General features: G+C 43.5%; 1 protein-coding gene across 3 annotated transcripts in view; it reads left to right on the top strand.

The window, feature by feature from the left end:
- Positions 1–16,851, top strand: part of KIAA2012 (KIAA2012 ortholog) — an 84,928-nt gene that overhangs the window by 56,224 nt on the left and 11,853 nt on the right. For 2 of the 3 annotated variants that reach the window (XM_078379737.1, XM_072978721.2), the window contains exons 15-20: positions 6,450–6,555; positions 9,077–9,251; positions 11,654–11,783; positions 13,847–14,289; positions 15,113–15,315; positions 16,643–16,815. In XM_078379737.1, the coding sequence (XP_078235863.1) occupies positions 6,450–6,555; positions 9,077–9,251; positions 11,654–11,783; positions 13,847–14,289; positions 15,113–15,315; positions 16,643–16,815 (1,230 nt within the window). Of the gene's footprint in view, positions 1–5,197; positions 5,261–6,449; positions 6,556–9,076; positions 9,252–11,653; positions 11,784–13,846; positions 14,290–15,112; positions 15,316–16,642; positions 16,816–16,851 lie in introns of all 3 variants that reach the window. The other variant, XM_078379732.1, reaches the window with a different exon arrangement.

The raw sequence follows: 16,851 nt of genomic DNA, 5'->3' as shown, positions 1-16,851 counted from the left end.
TATTTCTCCCCCCTCGTTTCTTTGCTTCTCCCTACAACAGCTCACCAAAAGGATCACGGGGGAGAAATTCTTAAGATCTTTACACAGTAAATTGACTTTTCTGGTGCTACAGATGTGCAGGCAAAGGATGTCTGGGCTAGAGGTTTTAAAACTCACATAGATCCGAAAGCCCAATACTGTTCTTCCCCCTTCCCCCCTCCCCCCACTCCAGAAGGCTATTTGGCTGACCTTGGTCTGTTCTAGTTTGTCCAGAAGGGCAACATCACTGAGATTGGCTACAGTGGTACTGCTGGTTATTGTTATGCAAAGGGGGATGTTTGGGGCTTGTTTGTTTTTAAATCTATGGTAAGCCTGTGTGCCTGAGCCTCCACAGATGAGAAAGAAAACAAAACATAGATAGCCAAGGTGAAATAGTGAGGGTGGGAGACCGCAGACCATGGAAAGAGAAACAGAGCAGGAGTTCTCAGTCTTGGGTCACCCAGTTGTTCTTGGGACCGCAACTCCCCAAAGCCTTCACCCACCAACTGTGCTGGTCAGAGTTTCTGGGAGTTGTGGTTCAAGAAAACCTGGGTTACTGAAGGCTCAGAACCATTGAAATAGACAAACAGATAAAGATCTGTCTTAAAAATACAGAAAATAAGAGGTTGCCAGGAATGGGTGTCTGTAGTCCCTAGGGAATAGGGGGAGGTTTTGCTTGAGTGGTCAAGCTTTTATTCATCTAAGCAAAGAACAATCCTGAGTCCTGGCTGTGGAGACCTTGAGAAGCTAGAAGGAGAGATGTGCTCAGTAGAAGGCATGAGTAATGACCCCTATTCTGGCTGTTTAGAACTCGTGTTTACGGTCCCCACCCGGCCATCTCTTGTGCTGTCACTTTTCTCCATGTGGAAGGTGATCCATGTAAAGAGAGAGGAGAGCCCTATTGTTTATGGAGATGCACCAAATAAATTACAAGTCAGGACCCTGGAAAATCAGCTTCCTGGGACAGAAGGAGATCAGGCTCAGAGAGTGGGTTCTTCTTTTCAGATCCCTTGCTCTCCAATTCCTTTTGTAAAGGGGAAATCCCATTTAAACCAACTGGGTAATTGCTGGTTGGCATGGCTGCTGCCCGGAGATGGGCAGGACTCTGACAGACTGTTCCACCCACAAAGCCATTGTGCTCTGTGAAAAGAATACAAGGCAAACATTTTACAGTATCTTGGGAAGGAAGGTGCCCCAAAGTTTCAAACAGGTAGGAAACCAAAATGAACCAATATCGTAATAAAACACTCTACTCTTCTTTATTTCTCCAGTGGGGTTCGACAGATGCATTCAAGGGGTTAAAGTATAAAATGTAAAATTGGGATGGGGGATGTGTGGCCCTGCTACCTTTCCCATCCTCCAGTACAGCCCATTGTACAGGATGATGAGAGCTGTAGTTAAACATTTATCGGGGGGGCGCGCATCACACACTCCCCAATCCTAATCTGAAGAGTTTGTGGGGGAAAAGATTGCACTACTGCCATATCTATTATACAGTGGCCACAATCTTATTGTGTAGCACAAGGAAATCCATAATTTTCAATGTGTCTTAACCTGCAAATAAAGACTCACTCTTTGGATTCTCAGGGGTGTTGCCCACATGCTGGCTTGGTGTGGGCATGCACACCCCTGAGAATTGCAGTGGGGACTTTTTTATATGCCAGTTAGAAGCAGACTGAAAGATATGGATTTTCTTACACTAAATAACTGGATTTAGGCCAATAGTTCCAGATAATTTTATTCACAGTAGTTTAAAAATAAAATGCTAGTCTCAAAGGATCATTGCTAGCTTGTTATGAGGCTCAGAATTGCAGACTCTTTTGTGGGCAAGGATTGACCATTTGTTTATTATATTTCTGTTCCACCTTTACCTACTAGAAAATAGAGCTTGAAGTTATGGGATTGCTGGATTCTTTGTTGCATAAACTACGGACAGGGAGGCACCACAGACAGAATTAACTTACAACACATTGCTGGTTTAATACCACAGGGTATTAAACCTGATCTTTTACATACACTACATAACACCTGCTTTCTGTCTTTTAACAGCTACACGTATAACCTTTCATGCTTCATTTCCAAAAGCATGTGAGAATTGGCCTAGCATTGTTGGGGGGGGGTGTGTGAAATGAAAATACGATAAGCATCAAAACAAAATGTGTATTGAATCAAGTGGATAAAACTCCCACACAAATCTGTCATAGAGCAGTCAGGCTGTAAGTCGTGTTTACAGTTATAAAGAGGCCGGCTTCCTTATTTGAGGATGGGGCTACACTGGCAAATACTTCAGGAGGTGCTCTGGAAGCACAACAGGTCATTTCATATTTAAATCATCACAGGAAGCAAAAGCCAAAGCGAATTAGAGTTTTTGCTTCTGATTTGGAGTTTTCCCCCCTGCTGCTGGGGCTTCTAGCTTTTTCAGAGTAGAACAATTTGAATGGTGTTTCCCCTATCTATGTCATCTGCTGTTTCATTCTACAAAGGATGGGGGGGGAAGACTCTGGGTGATGTTCTGGTGATGTAGTTTGCAGGGCATTATGTTTTGGGACAGTGGGAACACCTTCTCCAGTAATTTACTTCCCAGGTTGCACCTGTGTCCAAGTCAGCCTTTAGTCAGATGAAGCTTATTACCCAGCTCTGTCCCTACCCAGATGAGGGATCTCTCAGGATGTTGGTACATGTGCTAGTGATCTCCAGGACTGCCTGCTGTAATGCTGTCTATGTGGGGCTTCCCTTGAGGTTGACCTTGAGTAGGTTCAGAATGTGGCCACCAGGCTAGTGGCAGGTGTGAACAAATCAGATTGTGACAAATTCAGATCAAATTCAAGGTTTTGGTGCTTAGCTCTACAGTGGTGCCTCGCATTACGACGTTAATTCGTTCCAGCAAAATCGCTGTAGAAGGAAAACGTCATAATGCCAAAATAAAAAGCCAACTGAAACGCATTGAAAGCCCTTCAGTACATTCCAATGGGCTGGAAACTCACTGTCCAGCGAAGATCCTCCATAGGGCGGCCATTTTCAGTGCCTGTGCAGCGAGGAATCTGTCCCAGAAAACAGCGGGGAGCCATTTTATTTACTCGGTGGCCATTTTGAAACCACCGAGCAGCTGGAGGAAAATCATAATTTTGCGAAGAATCGGTTCCCAAAGCAGGGAACCGATCATCGCAAAGCGAAAAAAAACCCCATTCAGACCATCGTTTTGCAATCACAATTGCAATCGCAAAAAGATCGTTGTAATGCAGTTTCATCGTAATGTGGGGCAATCGTAAAGCGAGGCACCACTGTATTTGGTGGAACAAAATTCACCAATATCATCTACCAGCACCAGTTCCACCCAGGGGTTGCTCCTCCATGTGGTTACACAAAAGGAGGCCAGGAAATCATCAAGCAGAAGCCGGGCCTTCTCAGCTGTGGCATCAATCCTTTGGAATCAGCTCCCAGTCAAGCTATGTCTTGCCCCCTCCCTCCCCAACTTTAAAAGGTTGTGGAAGACATTGTTCTTCAAAGAGGTTTTTGATTGCAACGTTGCGTGAATTTTTTGCCATAGCCCTGCCATTTTATTATGAAATGTTGTGGTACCTCGGCTTTGGAAGTTGACACATTTTTACTTTCACGTTTTGCAACTTGATTTACTGTTTCTTTATTATTGCTTGATTCATTTTATTATTTGTCAACTGCCCAGAATAGTGCATCATACTAATAGGGCAGTATATAAATTAATGAAATAAATAATTAATTAATAAATATATAGTTTCCCCAAATTTCTTATTAAATGATTGACTCTAGTGCTGAATCATTGCATTGATACATTAGTGCTTGATCATCTGTGCACAGAGGAAGGAAGGGAGGGAGGGAGGGAGGGAGGAAGGGAAGGGACGGGAAGGGAAGGGAAGCTTCAGATAGAATGCTTGTCAGGAAAAGAAACCACTGTAGGAGAAAGAACAGGGAAACTAAAGTGGAACAAGGTTCACTCTTTTCGAGGCAGAAGAGCATTCTATGCAACTGGAAATCAAAATGAAAGAACAAGACAAAAGAGCTGTATGTGCAAGGAGAGGTATCTTGCACAGTGTACCTCAATCAATTGCTGCAGACGTCAGAGAGGATATACCCAATGGCCTTGCAGAACATACGGTTACACAGGTGCACACAAGAAAAGTGGGGTGAGTAGGCACAGAAGTATCAAGATTTTTTTTAAAAACCACCCATCACTAGAAGAGTAAAAAGCATTGGAATGTGATTCACATGAAAGAAATCAGGACAAAACAAGCATCATTTGGATGATGCAAATTAACCATCAGCATCTACATCTGGAAGAACCCCATTACGATTCAAAACAGGGCATTTTCTGCTAGTGAAAATCAGGGGCAAACTACAGAATATAGTATGTGTTTAGAAGAGGTGCTCTCCCAAATGGTACATGACGTCTGTCATAGCTTGTGTCTTTTCTCACTGCCATATCTTGTATTTAATGTACATTGCTTTGTGATTGATGGTTGAGATCCTATAGCTTACACTGAGGTGAAGAAGGGCTTAGTTTTCACGTCTGACTGCTTGTCAGGCGTCTATCTCTGAGAAAGCCTGAGGAAGTGCTTTTGCAGAGTGGAAATGGCTTAATCGTAGGGAAAAACATTCCCTTAAACCCTTAGATGGACAGTGGCTCTTTGTGGGTTGCAGTGCCTGCTGAAAGTGTATTTCAACATTCCTAAATGTGGGAGAAGGAGGGTTGGCAGTCTTTTGTCTTCTTAAGGCCTATCATGTTTTTCTTTAATTAATTAGCTGAAGATTGTAGTCTTATGCAACATTTGGAAGTAAGTCTCCTTGACCTCAATAAAACTTTATTCTTAGTAGCCATGCACCTGGTTGAACCATTAAGGACATCAAGTTAGTACATGCAGTCTTTAATCCTATACTCACTCGCCGGGGACAAAACACCACTGAATTCAGTGAGTAGACATCTATGGGTCAGTGGTCACAATCCACCACAGGATTGGAAGCTCATTGAAACTGGCATGTTGGACTGGGGCCGTTACCTTCTCGCTTTGAGTTGTCTTGAAATTGTGTCCATTTTCTTTTGTATGTGATTCTTGATAAAAGAGAGTGGGGGTGGGAGGTAAGAAATGTATTGCCTAAATAAAATACTGTGTAATTCCTAGGTTTCACTTCTACAATTCTTTTTTAGTGGCAGTAAATCCAGGAGGAAAGGCAGTTTCTCACATTCTCGGCACAAGAGCACACTCTATTGGTAGGAAGATGATACCAATGTTTCAAACAAAAGGCTGGGCATAATCTAAATTTTAGTCTAACTCTGGCTCTGGTCACACGAGGGAAATATGTTCTAGTTCTTCCAATACTTTCCATACCTCTGTTATACTGAATTGTGGTCATGTGGTTTATATCTTGGATGGACGTCCCAAGAACTTTTAGTAGTACCAGTTTATTTATTTGAATCATTATGGCCAGCTACACCATGGTACTGGTTTTTTTTCTGTCTTGCTTCAAGGGGCAATTTAACCCCTTGATATATATATAAATTCATCAATATATCAGAAACAAGGCTGCCTCTAAGGTGTGTGACTGTGTGAGCGTACATGACTCTGCCCCTCCTCTAGACAGCTTTTCTCCTCCCTTGTTTACCCGCAGTGGTTGTTTCCAGCCCCTTTCATTCCGGCCGCAATGGAACCCCACAGAGGAGGGGGATGACTCGCACACAGGAGGGTGGAAATGACAAGGAACATTGATCAGGAAGGGCATTCTGTTTAGGAAAATGTCCCTCTGTTGCACCGGCTGCTCCTGCAGAAATGCATCGCACGCAATGGACATGGGATATCCGTGCAGCAGTACAGTACTGGTGATCCCCCCACCCCAGTGACATTGGTATACCAATGTTTCAATGTATCTTCTCATAGAACTTTTTAAAAATTATTACGCCCGGTGATATACTTTTACAAATGTATCAATGTATCGGGCAAGAAATTTTTTAAAAAAATAATGTGTGCTGTGGTAATGGGGGGGGGGCGCACTTTCCTGGCTTCAGTTCTGAAAAGTAGCCAAGCAGGGCCTGCACATAGGCAATCCCGTCAAGGAATGCACCAGTACAACAAAAGTACAAAATAACACAACCCTCCTGGTGTCAGGGAAATGTTCTGCGGTTATTCCACTGGCCGGGAAAATGTCTTGACCAGGAAAAAAAAAGCGACAAACTAACTGGGGGATAACTAGTGACCAGGGCCTCTGTGCCATAGAATGATTAGGACACATTTAAAAACAAAACAAAACACACACACACACAGAAAACCAATTCCCCAAAATATAACACTTTCTAAAATTGGAAATTGCCAAAAGACCATTTTTAAAAAGCTAATTGCTATTTTTCCCCTTTTTTCCAGAATCATTGCAATTATTCCTACCATAATATATATTTCTGTGGTCAGTTCCCTTTTTAGATACTGGGAGAGCACTGGATAACTTGCCTCTATCAGCTGAGCTGAAACATCTGGAGCCACACCTTGCCCATCCAACCATTTCTGAATGGGAGATGTAAGTAGATTAGATGACTTTCCCAACACATGATGTTTTATAGGCACAAGAAAATAAGATGTGTAAATTCATCAGGCACACAGATTTGGTGCATCCATTGAAGACAAGTGAATAACATGACCAGATTTTAGACAGCTTGAGGGTTTGTTTGTTTTTAAAGATGTCTGGGGTGCACCTTATGGGTATGAAGAAGAAAAACCTTCAGAACATGGCCAAACAGCCCGAAAAACCTACAACCATCAGATTCCGGCCGTGCAAGCATTCAAGAATACAGATGTAATATTCACTCAGAATTTTACTGCTGTGGAATTCGTTGCCATGTGTATAAATTGCTACAAGTTTTGAAATTCTAATCCGATGTTTCTCCAAAGTAACCAAATATTTTATTTTAGTTACTTAAAACAGTGGCTCCCAACCTTGGGCCTCCAGATGTTCTTGGACTTCAGCTCTCAGAAATCCTGGCCAGCAGAAGTGGTGGTAAAGGCTTCTAGGAGTTGTAGTCCAAGAACATCTGGAGGCCCAAGGTTGGGGACCACTGACTTAAAGAATTTAGTGTTAGAAGCCACTGTCCTAAACTATGAAACAAGACGCTACTCCTGCCCACCTTATCATCAACCCATAACAGAGCATGAGGCACAGTATGAGCTACTGTTTCAGTCACGCAATATTCCTCTTCCGCCATTAATGAGGCCACAGTCTTGTAGCTACCTATAACAGAAGTTACAAGCCTGATCCATGTCTTCTTAAGCTTGTTTACTGAATGTGCAAGGAAGGGAAAGTGTTGCTCATGTGAGAAGCAAAAGGTGTGACAAGGAGAGCCCCTTCTGTTTGTGGGACTCTTCACATAAGGCAGGACCTGGGATATGAAGTGAGCCTCTGTGGGAAACCCCACCGTTTCTTCTCTTCAGACCCTGCCCCTTCCATGGCGAGCAGCAACATAGAGGAGCTAGGATTCATAGTGTTGAAGCCCAAGATTTTCAGAGTAGAAGGAACTATGACATCAACTCATAGGTTTCCCTGAGCCTAGCTGAGAGCCTCACAACAGTTGCAGAAGAAATAATTTTCCCCAGGAACAGTATATTTTTAGAACCTTACACCTCTTGTAATAAAAAGTGTTTCGGGCTGATATGGTCTTGGATAGGAAATTAGGAACCATTAGCCATAGAGAAGACCTGCTCCTGGTGAAAACAAGGACTATAAAAATCCATTCCTTAATGTGGATCCATCCAACTGCCTGCATTTTTGTCCTCTCATTGTTGGGGAGGAGGCTATGGAGACTGTCATGATGAGCCCCTGGACTTCAGCATTTATCACTGCGCCACTCATATGAAATACTCAGTACAGTGGTGCCCCGCATAGCGACGTTAATCCGTTCCGGATTAATCGTCGCTATGAGGAAACATCGCTAAACGGAACGGAAAAAGCCATAGGAATGCATTAAACTTCATTTAATGCGTTCCTATGGGGCCCAAATTCACCGTTCAGTGAAGTTTCTCCATAGCGCCGCCATTTTCGCGCCCTCGGGCAGGGCGCGAAAATGGTTGCGGTGGCCATTTTGTGCACTCGGCGGCCATTTTGGAACCGCCGATCAGCTGTTCAAAAAACATCGCAATGCGAAGATCGGTAAGCAAAACACTTCCCGATCATCGCAATGCAATGTTTTACCCATTAAAACATCGCAATGCGATCGCATTAGCGATCTAAAAAAATAGATCGCTATGCGGATTCGTCGTTAAACGGTGCGCTCGTTATGCGAGGCACCACTGTATTTCATATGAAATACTAGCTGACTAGAGTGGTCATTTGACCAGATAGGCAGGGTATAAATACAATAAATAAATAAAGAATACATAAATCATTACACCATGATAGAAATGAAGTTATTCAACCTTCAGTTGTACTCAATTTCACTATTATGTCTTAGGTATTGCAAAAAGAAATCAATTGCAACTAATTAATTATTTGGAATCATTTATTTCCAAGTTCCAGGGCCTTGAAGGAGTGCTTGTTTGCCTATTTTTAAAGTAAAGTAAAGATTACAAAAGGCACCACCAGCCCTGAGCACTCTCCATGCCACCCGAGGGACTCTAAACACAGGAGTGCTGAGTCTAACTGCTCGGGGATTTGAGAAGTGTACAGCAAGGCTTTTGAGATCACAAGATGAAAGTCACAGGGAGTATTTCAGTAACCACGGAGAAGAGTCTTGAGACTGCCATTAATACTACAGTGGAATATTTCTTCCTTTTCTTGGTAATGAGATACAGAGAAAGGCAGTTACCTGCTGGGGCCATTACAATGACATGAATTGTACATCAAGGGATCTCGCTGCGTGCAGGTAAACAAAAGCAAACGTCACACGAGTGTAGGCAAACTGGGGCGGTGATCATGGGGACACGAAAAGCTTCGTTTTGTTATTGGTTTTACTTTTTTTTCACCCCCAAGGAGGAAAAAAGTATAATGTGCTTAATATTTTGTAACAATTTGTCTTTTCTGTTTATTTCATAATGGTTTTTTTTCAAAGGGAGAGTGTCCCCCAAGCAAATAATATTGTTATGAAGCTTCTTGACCACAGTGGGGAATTTAAAGAGAGCGTAACAATGGATGTGTGGCCTTCTGAGCAGCATTTCGGAACGGGAGATGAGATGGCTTTGCCGGAGAATACCAGCAACAAAGCAAAAGTCACCGGTTCCAGTAGGGTGAGTGTTGAGAGTCTGCACTTGGGTGCAAACTCATGCAAAACTGCCATGAAGGCTTGTGTGGAAAATCTTGCTAAACGTTTTGCCCATCTTGCACACAGATGCAAGCTTGTCTGTTCCAGAGAGCAGAATCTGATAGGTCATTGTGTCCATCGTTATGTCTCAGCAGCCAGTACCATTATTGTAGCTTGGATTGGGCAATTAACTCATTGCCGTGCATGCTGCAGGGGTGTAACTGGAAGCCCATCACAGTAGTACCCCCTATCCGCTGATTCTTTTATCCTATGCCTGAAAATACCAAATAAAAAACCTCAGAAATATAGGATGTGTTTACTAGAACTGGCCACTAGAGGGAGCCAGAGACCATGCAATGTACAGCGTTCCCTACTTCCCTGTTTTTTGACATCCAGGGGTGGGGGTTTGGAGCTGATCCCCCACAGATACAGTACAGCAGTCTTCGCCCTAGTGGCCATCTCTAATATTGCACTTTGGAAATGTTTATGAATGTGTTCGGTCTTTGGTCACTTCCAGCTTCTGGCAACTTTAATGGAATTCATGAAATCTGGAAGGTCTTGCAGACCAAAGGCTATGAATCCTTTTTGTTAGGTCAATCCATTTCATCTTAGGGCTTCTCTTACTGCCTTCAACTTTTTCTAACATTGTCATGTTTTCTGGTGTGTCTTGTCTTCTCGTGACATAACTGCCTTTGATACTGATGTCAAAACTTCCTTTCCCTTGTCACTTGACTATGTTGCTGGTGGCGTCTTTAAATCGCCAGAGGAATAAAGTGTTTTCTTTGAAATAACAACAATCCCTGTAGTCCTTACACAAGGACAGGTAATGCTTTCTTAGATCTTTAAAACAAAAAGCTAGCTTTTGACTTCCGGTACTCTTCATCAAGGGATGCACCAATACATTACAGATTATACATCTGTAATATATTGGTGTGCAGCTTGATGAAGGGGGGAAACGAGTGTTCGAAAAGTCATGGCAGATGTCCATGCCAAGTCGGTTTCTTAAAACTGAGATCCAAAATGCAGACTTCAAGCACAAATTAGGAGTGCAAGTGTCACATTCCACCCCTGGAATCCAACCTAATGCCATCAGACTGCTCCTTCAGACTCAAAGCCACCCTCTTCCATATCTCTTCCCCACCGACTGCTCCCAAACCTCACCAACACTCCACTCCCCTTGTTTCTCTCAACCAATCAGATCTATTCTCGCCAACATTCCGTGTTCCTCACTCACTCCATTCTGTCAACCAATTCTTATCCATAGGTAAATACATTCTCCACCAGCCATTCCAAATTTGTCTATAACTTTTCATACATTCTCCTGACAATGTTGAACATCTTACATTGCGATTTTTTTGTTCTTGGTGTTTAGTTGTTAAGTCATGTCCGACTCTTTGTGACCCCATGGACCAGAGCACGCCAGGCCCTCCTGTCTTCCATTGCCTCCCAGAGTTTGGTCAAATTCCTGTCGGTAGCTTCAATAACACTGTCCAACCATCGTGTCCTCTGTCATCCCCTTCTTCTCTTCCCTTCATATTTTCCCAACACCAGGGTCATTTCCAGGGAGTCTTCTCTTCTCACAAGATGGCCAAAATATTGGAGCCTCAGCTTCAGGATCTGTCCTTCCAGTGAGCACTCAGGGTTGATTTCCTTCAAAATGGATAGGTTTGTTCTCCTTGCAGTCCAGGGGACTCTCAAGAGTCTCCTCCAGCACCACAATTCAAAACCATCAATTCTTCAGCGGTCAGCTTTCTTTATGGTCCAGCTCTCACTTCCATACATCACAATACAATACAGAAGTGCAAACTGGCCAGAATCCAATTGGTGATTTATATGTACACTGAATTGTGTAACTCACTGCATTGCCACTAGCGCCTAGTAATGGAGCTGGCACCTTTTAGCTAGAGAAAAGTGAGTTATGCCACTTAGCTCCACACAAATAAATCACCAACAGAATTCTCTCCACCAGTTTCAAATTTAGTAATTTCATCAACACATTTTGGGTTAGACTGGTTCTTTTCCACGAACAGACACAACTCTTGAATACATTTTTGAGAAGAATCCCTCTGGCAGTAAAATGGGGATAAATTCACCCCCCACCCCACCCCGCAGTGCATACTTCTGTCCATTTCCTGTTCTGGAGGGCCCTTAACTTTTGGGGGTCATCAGTTCTGAAGATGCTGAAATTTAAACGTAAATAGTCTTTGTGTGTATAGATCAAAATGGTCTTCTGAGAAATTTCAGTGTGAGTTTCCTACTGTAAGCCACCTACAGGGGAACATCCAAAGCACAAAGTTTGTTTTTACTTATATAGCACCTGTCACTCAAATAACATGCTAACGTGCAATTCTATTCTTTCTTCTTTTCCTTTTCCTTTCCACCTTGCAGGCTTCAGCTATTATAGAAAATAAACAAATGACAAAACAGAAGAAACGCGAATTGAAGGCGATTGGATCTGTGTCAAAAGAGGAAAAGAGACCCAAGAAAGAAGGACACAGAAGTCAGGTGTTTGTCGTAGGTATGGATAGGCAGAAATGGACGGAGATCCTTAATACTATATGGTGATCTAAGGGGGAGACTGTTGACAATTTACCCTGCAATTTATGTCAGATGGGGCACTGGGGGATTCCAATTAAATCCACATGATGTAAAGCTTAATGTGGGCAATTTCCCTTGTCATCTGTCTTGTTGGTGGGGCTATTGTCTTTTGTTGTTGTTGTTCAGCCAGAAGAGGTGATTGACATTTATTCCTTTTGACATTGCAAAGGGGTGCTTGTGAGGATGTCACTTCCCCTCAACTGAGTGTCTCTTGTCTCCAAACTGTCTTCTTAAAAAGGGCTTCAGCTCAGTAGTGGAGGAGAATTGCTGGGGCACTTAAGGAGAACAATAAAGAGAAAGAGAGGTGGAAATGACCAATGAGCATTGTTAGCCCTTTGGCTAAGGCAGCTTCTGGTGTTAGAACTCTTGTGCAAACTGAGCTCTCCTGCCTCTGCCCTGCTGATTCCTACAAACTGGGCTGGGCAGTGATTTTACTCCATTGTGAACCACAGTGGACCAAACCATATTTTCCCTGCTGTGTAGTTGCACCCTAAGGCAAAATCCACTTGATGTTTTTTAAACTAAATAGCATAACCTTATGAGAATATATACATTCATAGATATACATAAATAGATACACACACACACACACTTATTATTTATTTAAATCATTTCTATCTCGCCTTTCTCCCCAAAATGGACTCAAGGTGGCTCACATCATTAAAAAGACAACATTCAAAAGCTAAAAACAGCAAATATACAAATATGTTTAAAGAATTAAATAAGTATTATTTTAAAATGGTAAATAAAATTAACATTAAAGCACCTTTAGAACAACAGAACACAACAATCCATTTAAAAAACCCTCTCAGACCACCAGTCATTAAGCCTGCCTGAAGAAAAAGGTCTTTGCCTGCTTAGAGAAGGACAGAAGTGATGGGGCCAGACTAGCTTCCATAGGAGGCAGTTCCAGAGTCTGGGAGCAGCGAGAGAGAAGGCCCTCTCCCCAGAATCCCTCCCAAGCATACAGAAGAAAGGCCTTACCTGATGATCTTAAAGCCCAGCCAAGCTCATAGAGGGAGATGCAGTCTTTTAGTCAGATTGGACCCAAGTCATTTATAGGTTAAATCCAGCACTTTGAATTGTGCTTGGAAACAGATTGGTAGCCTGTGGAGCTGCAGCAACAGGGGAGTTATATGTTCTCTGTAACCAGTCCCAGTTGACAATCAAGCTGTGATATTTTGGACCCTTGGACTTTCGCAACACTTTCCAAAGGCAGCCCTACATACAGCATGTTACAGTAATCCAGATGAGATGCAGCAAGGGCATGCATCACTGTGGCCAGATCAGACCTCTCAAGAAACGGGTGCAGCTGGTGCACTAGTTTTAATTGTGCAAAGGCGCTCCTGGCCACTGCTGAAATCTGGCCATCCAGACTCAGAGATGAATCCAGGAATGCCCCCATATATATTTATACACAGGAGGCACTAAGGCAAGAAAAAAATTCAATAAAGCTTCACTACCTATGCGTACAAGTTTTACACTGTTACAGTACTACACTTATTCTGATAAAAGTCACTCTCTATTTTTAGGGCAGAGGTGGGACTTGAATAGCCTCTTGTTTTGTTTTATTTCATGCTAAAGAATAGGGAAATGGTGTTTCCAGTATCTATCAGGATAGGATTCTCCTCTGACGCAAGCATCTCAACCTTGTTTTAGTAGTAAAGCAGGAAAACCAACAAAACCCACAAAAAGTGGAGGAGGTGGGGGGGTGGGGAGAGAGTATGAATGGCCCCCTGGGTCCTCCAGAGCTGGCTTCTACTTGGTTAGCTTCCTCAGAAGAAACTCTGTAAGGGTGCTTTTCCTGAGCTACCAAGGGGACCAAATTTGAAGCCCACCAGGTTTGCTGGAAGTGATGGGAACTGCAAGTGGATAGCCTAGCTCTGAAAGAGCAGCCTTTGCTGTGGTGGTTACAGCTCTAGACGCGTGTTCCTATTAAGCAAAAAAAAAAAAAGCATCTTTCTTTTTTTCCTTTTTTTAAAGTGAAACCAAGGCCGAAAAAGGCTGCCAGGAAGACAGGGGCTTATTTCAAAGAGAAGCTAGAAGGTGTCAAAGGATCAGAAACTGCTGATGAACCCAACCAAGGGGAAGGAAAAAGTGAAGGAGATGCTGACATGGACCAGTTTGATCCTTTTGTAGAAGAAGGAGGGGGAGGAAGAGGAGGAGAAAAAGTAACAGAGGATGATGAAGAAGAAGCAGGTGAAAGAGATGGCAATCATTTAGGAAGCCCCCCTGGCCAAAGCCGTTCTCCTTCCAGCCCTATCAAAGAGGCAGCTCCCTTGGTACTTGAGGAGAGCCAGCCAGTTTCAGAAGATGCTGGCCGTCCTCCTGGGTCCCACAACAGTCCTGGCAAAGAGCCACCAACTGTTCTTCATCCACCAGGTGTCTTCAATCCAGATGGCTCCCAGGCTGATGTTGTTCAGGAGGTAAGAATGGTCATTTTCAGACAAAAACATACTGAGAAAATTAGGGGCAGTGCAGCATATTGTCAAGTGAAGAGTGCCTGGTTTGGTTTTGTTTTAAATTAACATCTATATACCTGCACTTTCATTGAGTAAGAAGTGTCCAGCAGTGAGTATTGTGTGCCAGATTGATTCCCTCTAAGGGAAACGGGGAGAGCCCTCTCTGAGCACTGCCTGCTGCCAGGTCTCCCACACGCGCAATGCTCAAGTATTCCCCCCAATTTGCAGTGCTGGCTTCACTTTAGAGAAAGCTCACCCATCTCTCCCATAGATCACTGTTTTGTTTTCTTTCCCTGAGGAGTAGGAGGTGTATTTGTTGTATACGGTGACTTTCACAGATCAAAGTCAATCGGACCGGCAAGCAGAGGGTCTCAAAACTAAGGAGAAGGCCCCATTGGCCCTCTGGAAAAATCCACCACTTCAACAATGCTGGCCTGAGAAGTTTTGTTGCCTGAGGTGAAGGTCAGGATTTCAGCCACTCTCCTCAAATTTCACATACAGAACTGGACTGACACTTGATTTTTTTTTTACTTCAGCACTAGTGGGAGGACAGTCTTCTCTCTTGTACACGGAGGCAGCAGGCTTGTTTAAATGGGACAGGCCATGTCGTATACCCAGCACTGACCTCCAGCAGGGGGGAATGGCTGAGGAAGGTGCCTATGTGGGACTGGCGTTAGTTGACTCACTCTGGCCAGTGGCAGAGCGAAGCCGAGCACTTCTGGGAATGTGTGATGTTCTCACAGCGAGTGTGTGTCGTTGTGCTTAGTTCGAACCCTCCTTTTGCCAGAATCTCTCTGCAAAGAAAGAAGAAGCAAAACGATCTCGGGAGAGGATGATAGCAGAAAGGGCAGAGAAAAGACGGCTGGCGGTAGAGAGGAAACGTCGGGAGCAGGAAGAGTTGAAGCGTCAAGAGCAAGAGCAGCAAGAGCGGATGGAGAGGATGAAAGAAGAGATGGAGCAGGAGCAGCAGAGGAGAATCGAGGAGATGCGGTTTGTAGACCTAAGTCATGTCTGGGTTAGGCAAGAAAAACTAGGGAAAAAAAGTACTTCTTTGCAGGACACTTTAACTCCTTTCTGTTCCTCACCAAATTGACTGGAAAATGATCTCACTGATTAAAAATAATGGTACAATTGGCATAGGTTTCTGTCTGTCATCCGTATCCATGTACCTATGACTCAACCAGAAGGGATCATATAAACTTGTAAATTGACATGGCTCTGAAACTGATTGAACAGTATCAACATTAAAAATTAAATGAATTAGATAAATTAACAAAAATGCAGCAACAACAAGAAAAAAGCCGTGAGAGCATCCACTTTAACTGGCCAATTCACTATAAGACAAAAAGGATGTAAAAATGTCACCACAACAACATAACAAACACTACAGAATTTGTTAAAATTAGTGTCAGACAAATTTGTAGGGCCTTCCGAAAGGACAAGATGGAGGAGGCCTGAGTGAGGTGAGGGGTTGGCGCCCCCCACTAAGGTGGCCCTGTCTCTTTTGCCTGCCAAACTCAACACAGCTCTTGGCCGACACTCAAGCCAGGACTCTGTAACCCATCTTAATCGCCAGGCAGGTTTATAGGGAGGCCATTAGTTCTGTAAAGCAGTGGTTCCCAACCTTGGGTCCCCCAAGGTTCGTGGACTAGAACTCCCAGAAGCATTTGCCACAAGCTGTGCTGGCCAGGATTTCTGGGAGCTGTAGTCCAAGAAGATCCAGGGGATCCAAGTTTGGGAACCACGGCTGTAAAGAACCTGATCCCAAACCATTATGACCCAACACCAGTGGTCCAAATAAAGAAGTCTCATAGTCTGTACGCCACACAGACATTTCTGTAACCCGACTTCTCTAATACCCTTCATAGTGTGTTTCATCTGGTACCCTGCCTTTGTCAGAAGTGTTCAAATGTTGGCCCACAAAAACAGCATTGAATTTTTAAAATTCAAACTATCTGAGTTACCCTGATATCAGGATGGGGTACTTCTGATCATTGCTTGGACCTGTTCACCATTAAATCTCAAGTCTAAAGGAAACGAGGCCCAGTATTTACAAACCTGAATTCATAAATACTGAAGAGAGGAATAATTTAGGTTTCCTGGCAGACTCCGAAGTGATACCTGCCAATTATCCCTTCCTGTGTCTTCTGTTTCTTCTTTATCTTGAATCCAGCAGTGAATGGCCTATATTGGCAATGTTCCTTTTTCTCTTTTGAAGTGGGAGGTCCAGAGAAGGCATGTTAAAAGCCACCCAGTATCTCCACTGTCTCTTTGTAAATATCCTACCTGGACCTTTCTGACAGGAATCTTTCTTTAGTTTAAGAAAACAGCTGCTAGAAGAAGAACGCCAGCGCCTGGAGGAGGAGGCAGAAAGGAGGCGACAAGCTGAAAAGGCAGCCCAAGAACGTATGCGGCAGCAGGAGGAGGAACACCGAAGGAAAATTCTGGAAATGCAGAAGAAAAAACAGCAGGAGGAAAAAGAACGTGCAGGTGCTCTGAGCCAGGTGTTGGGGTCAGGACTATCAT

The sequence above is a fragment of the Pogona vitticeps genome, chromosome 1 (genome assembly GCF_051106095.1).
Source record: "Pogona vitticeps strain Pit_001003342236 chromosome 1, PviZW2.1, whole genome shotgun sequence".
NCBI classification, from domain to species: Eukaryota; Metazoa; Chordata; class Lepidosauria; order Squamata; family Agamidae; genus Pogona; species Pogona vitticeps.
The sequence above is the reverse complement of the archived record's forward strand: the minus strand, read 5'-3'. Positions and strand labels throughout refer to the sequence as shown.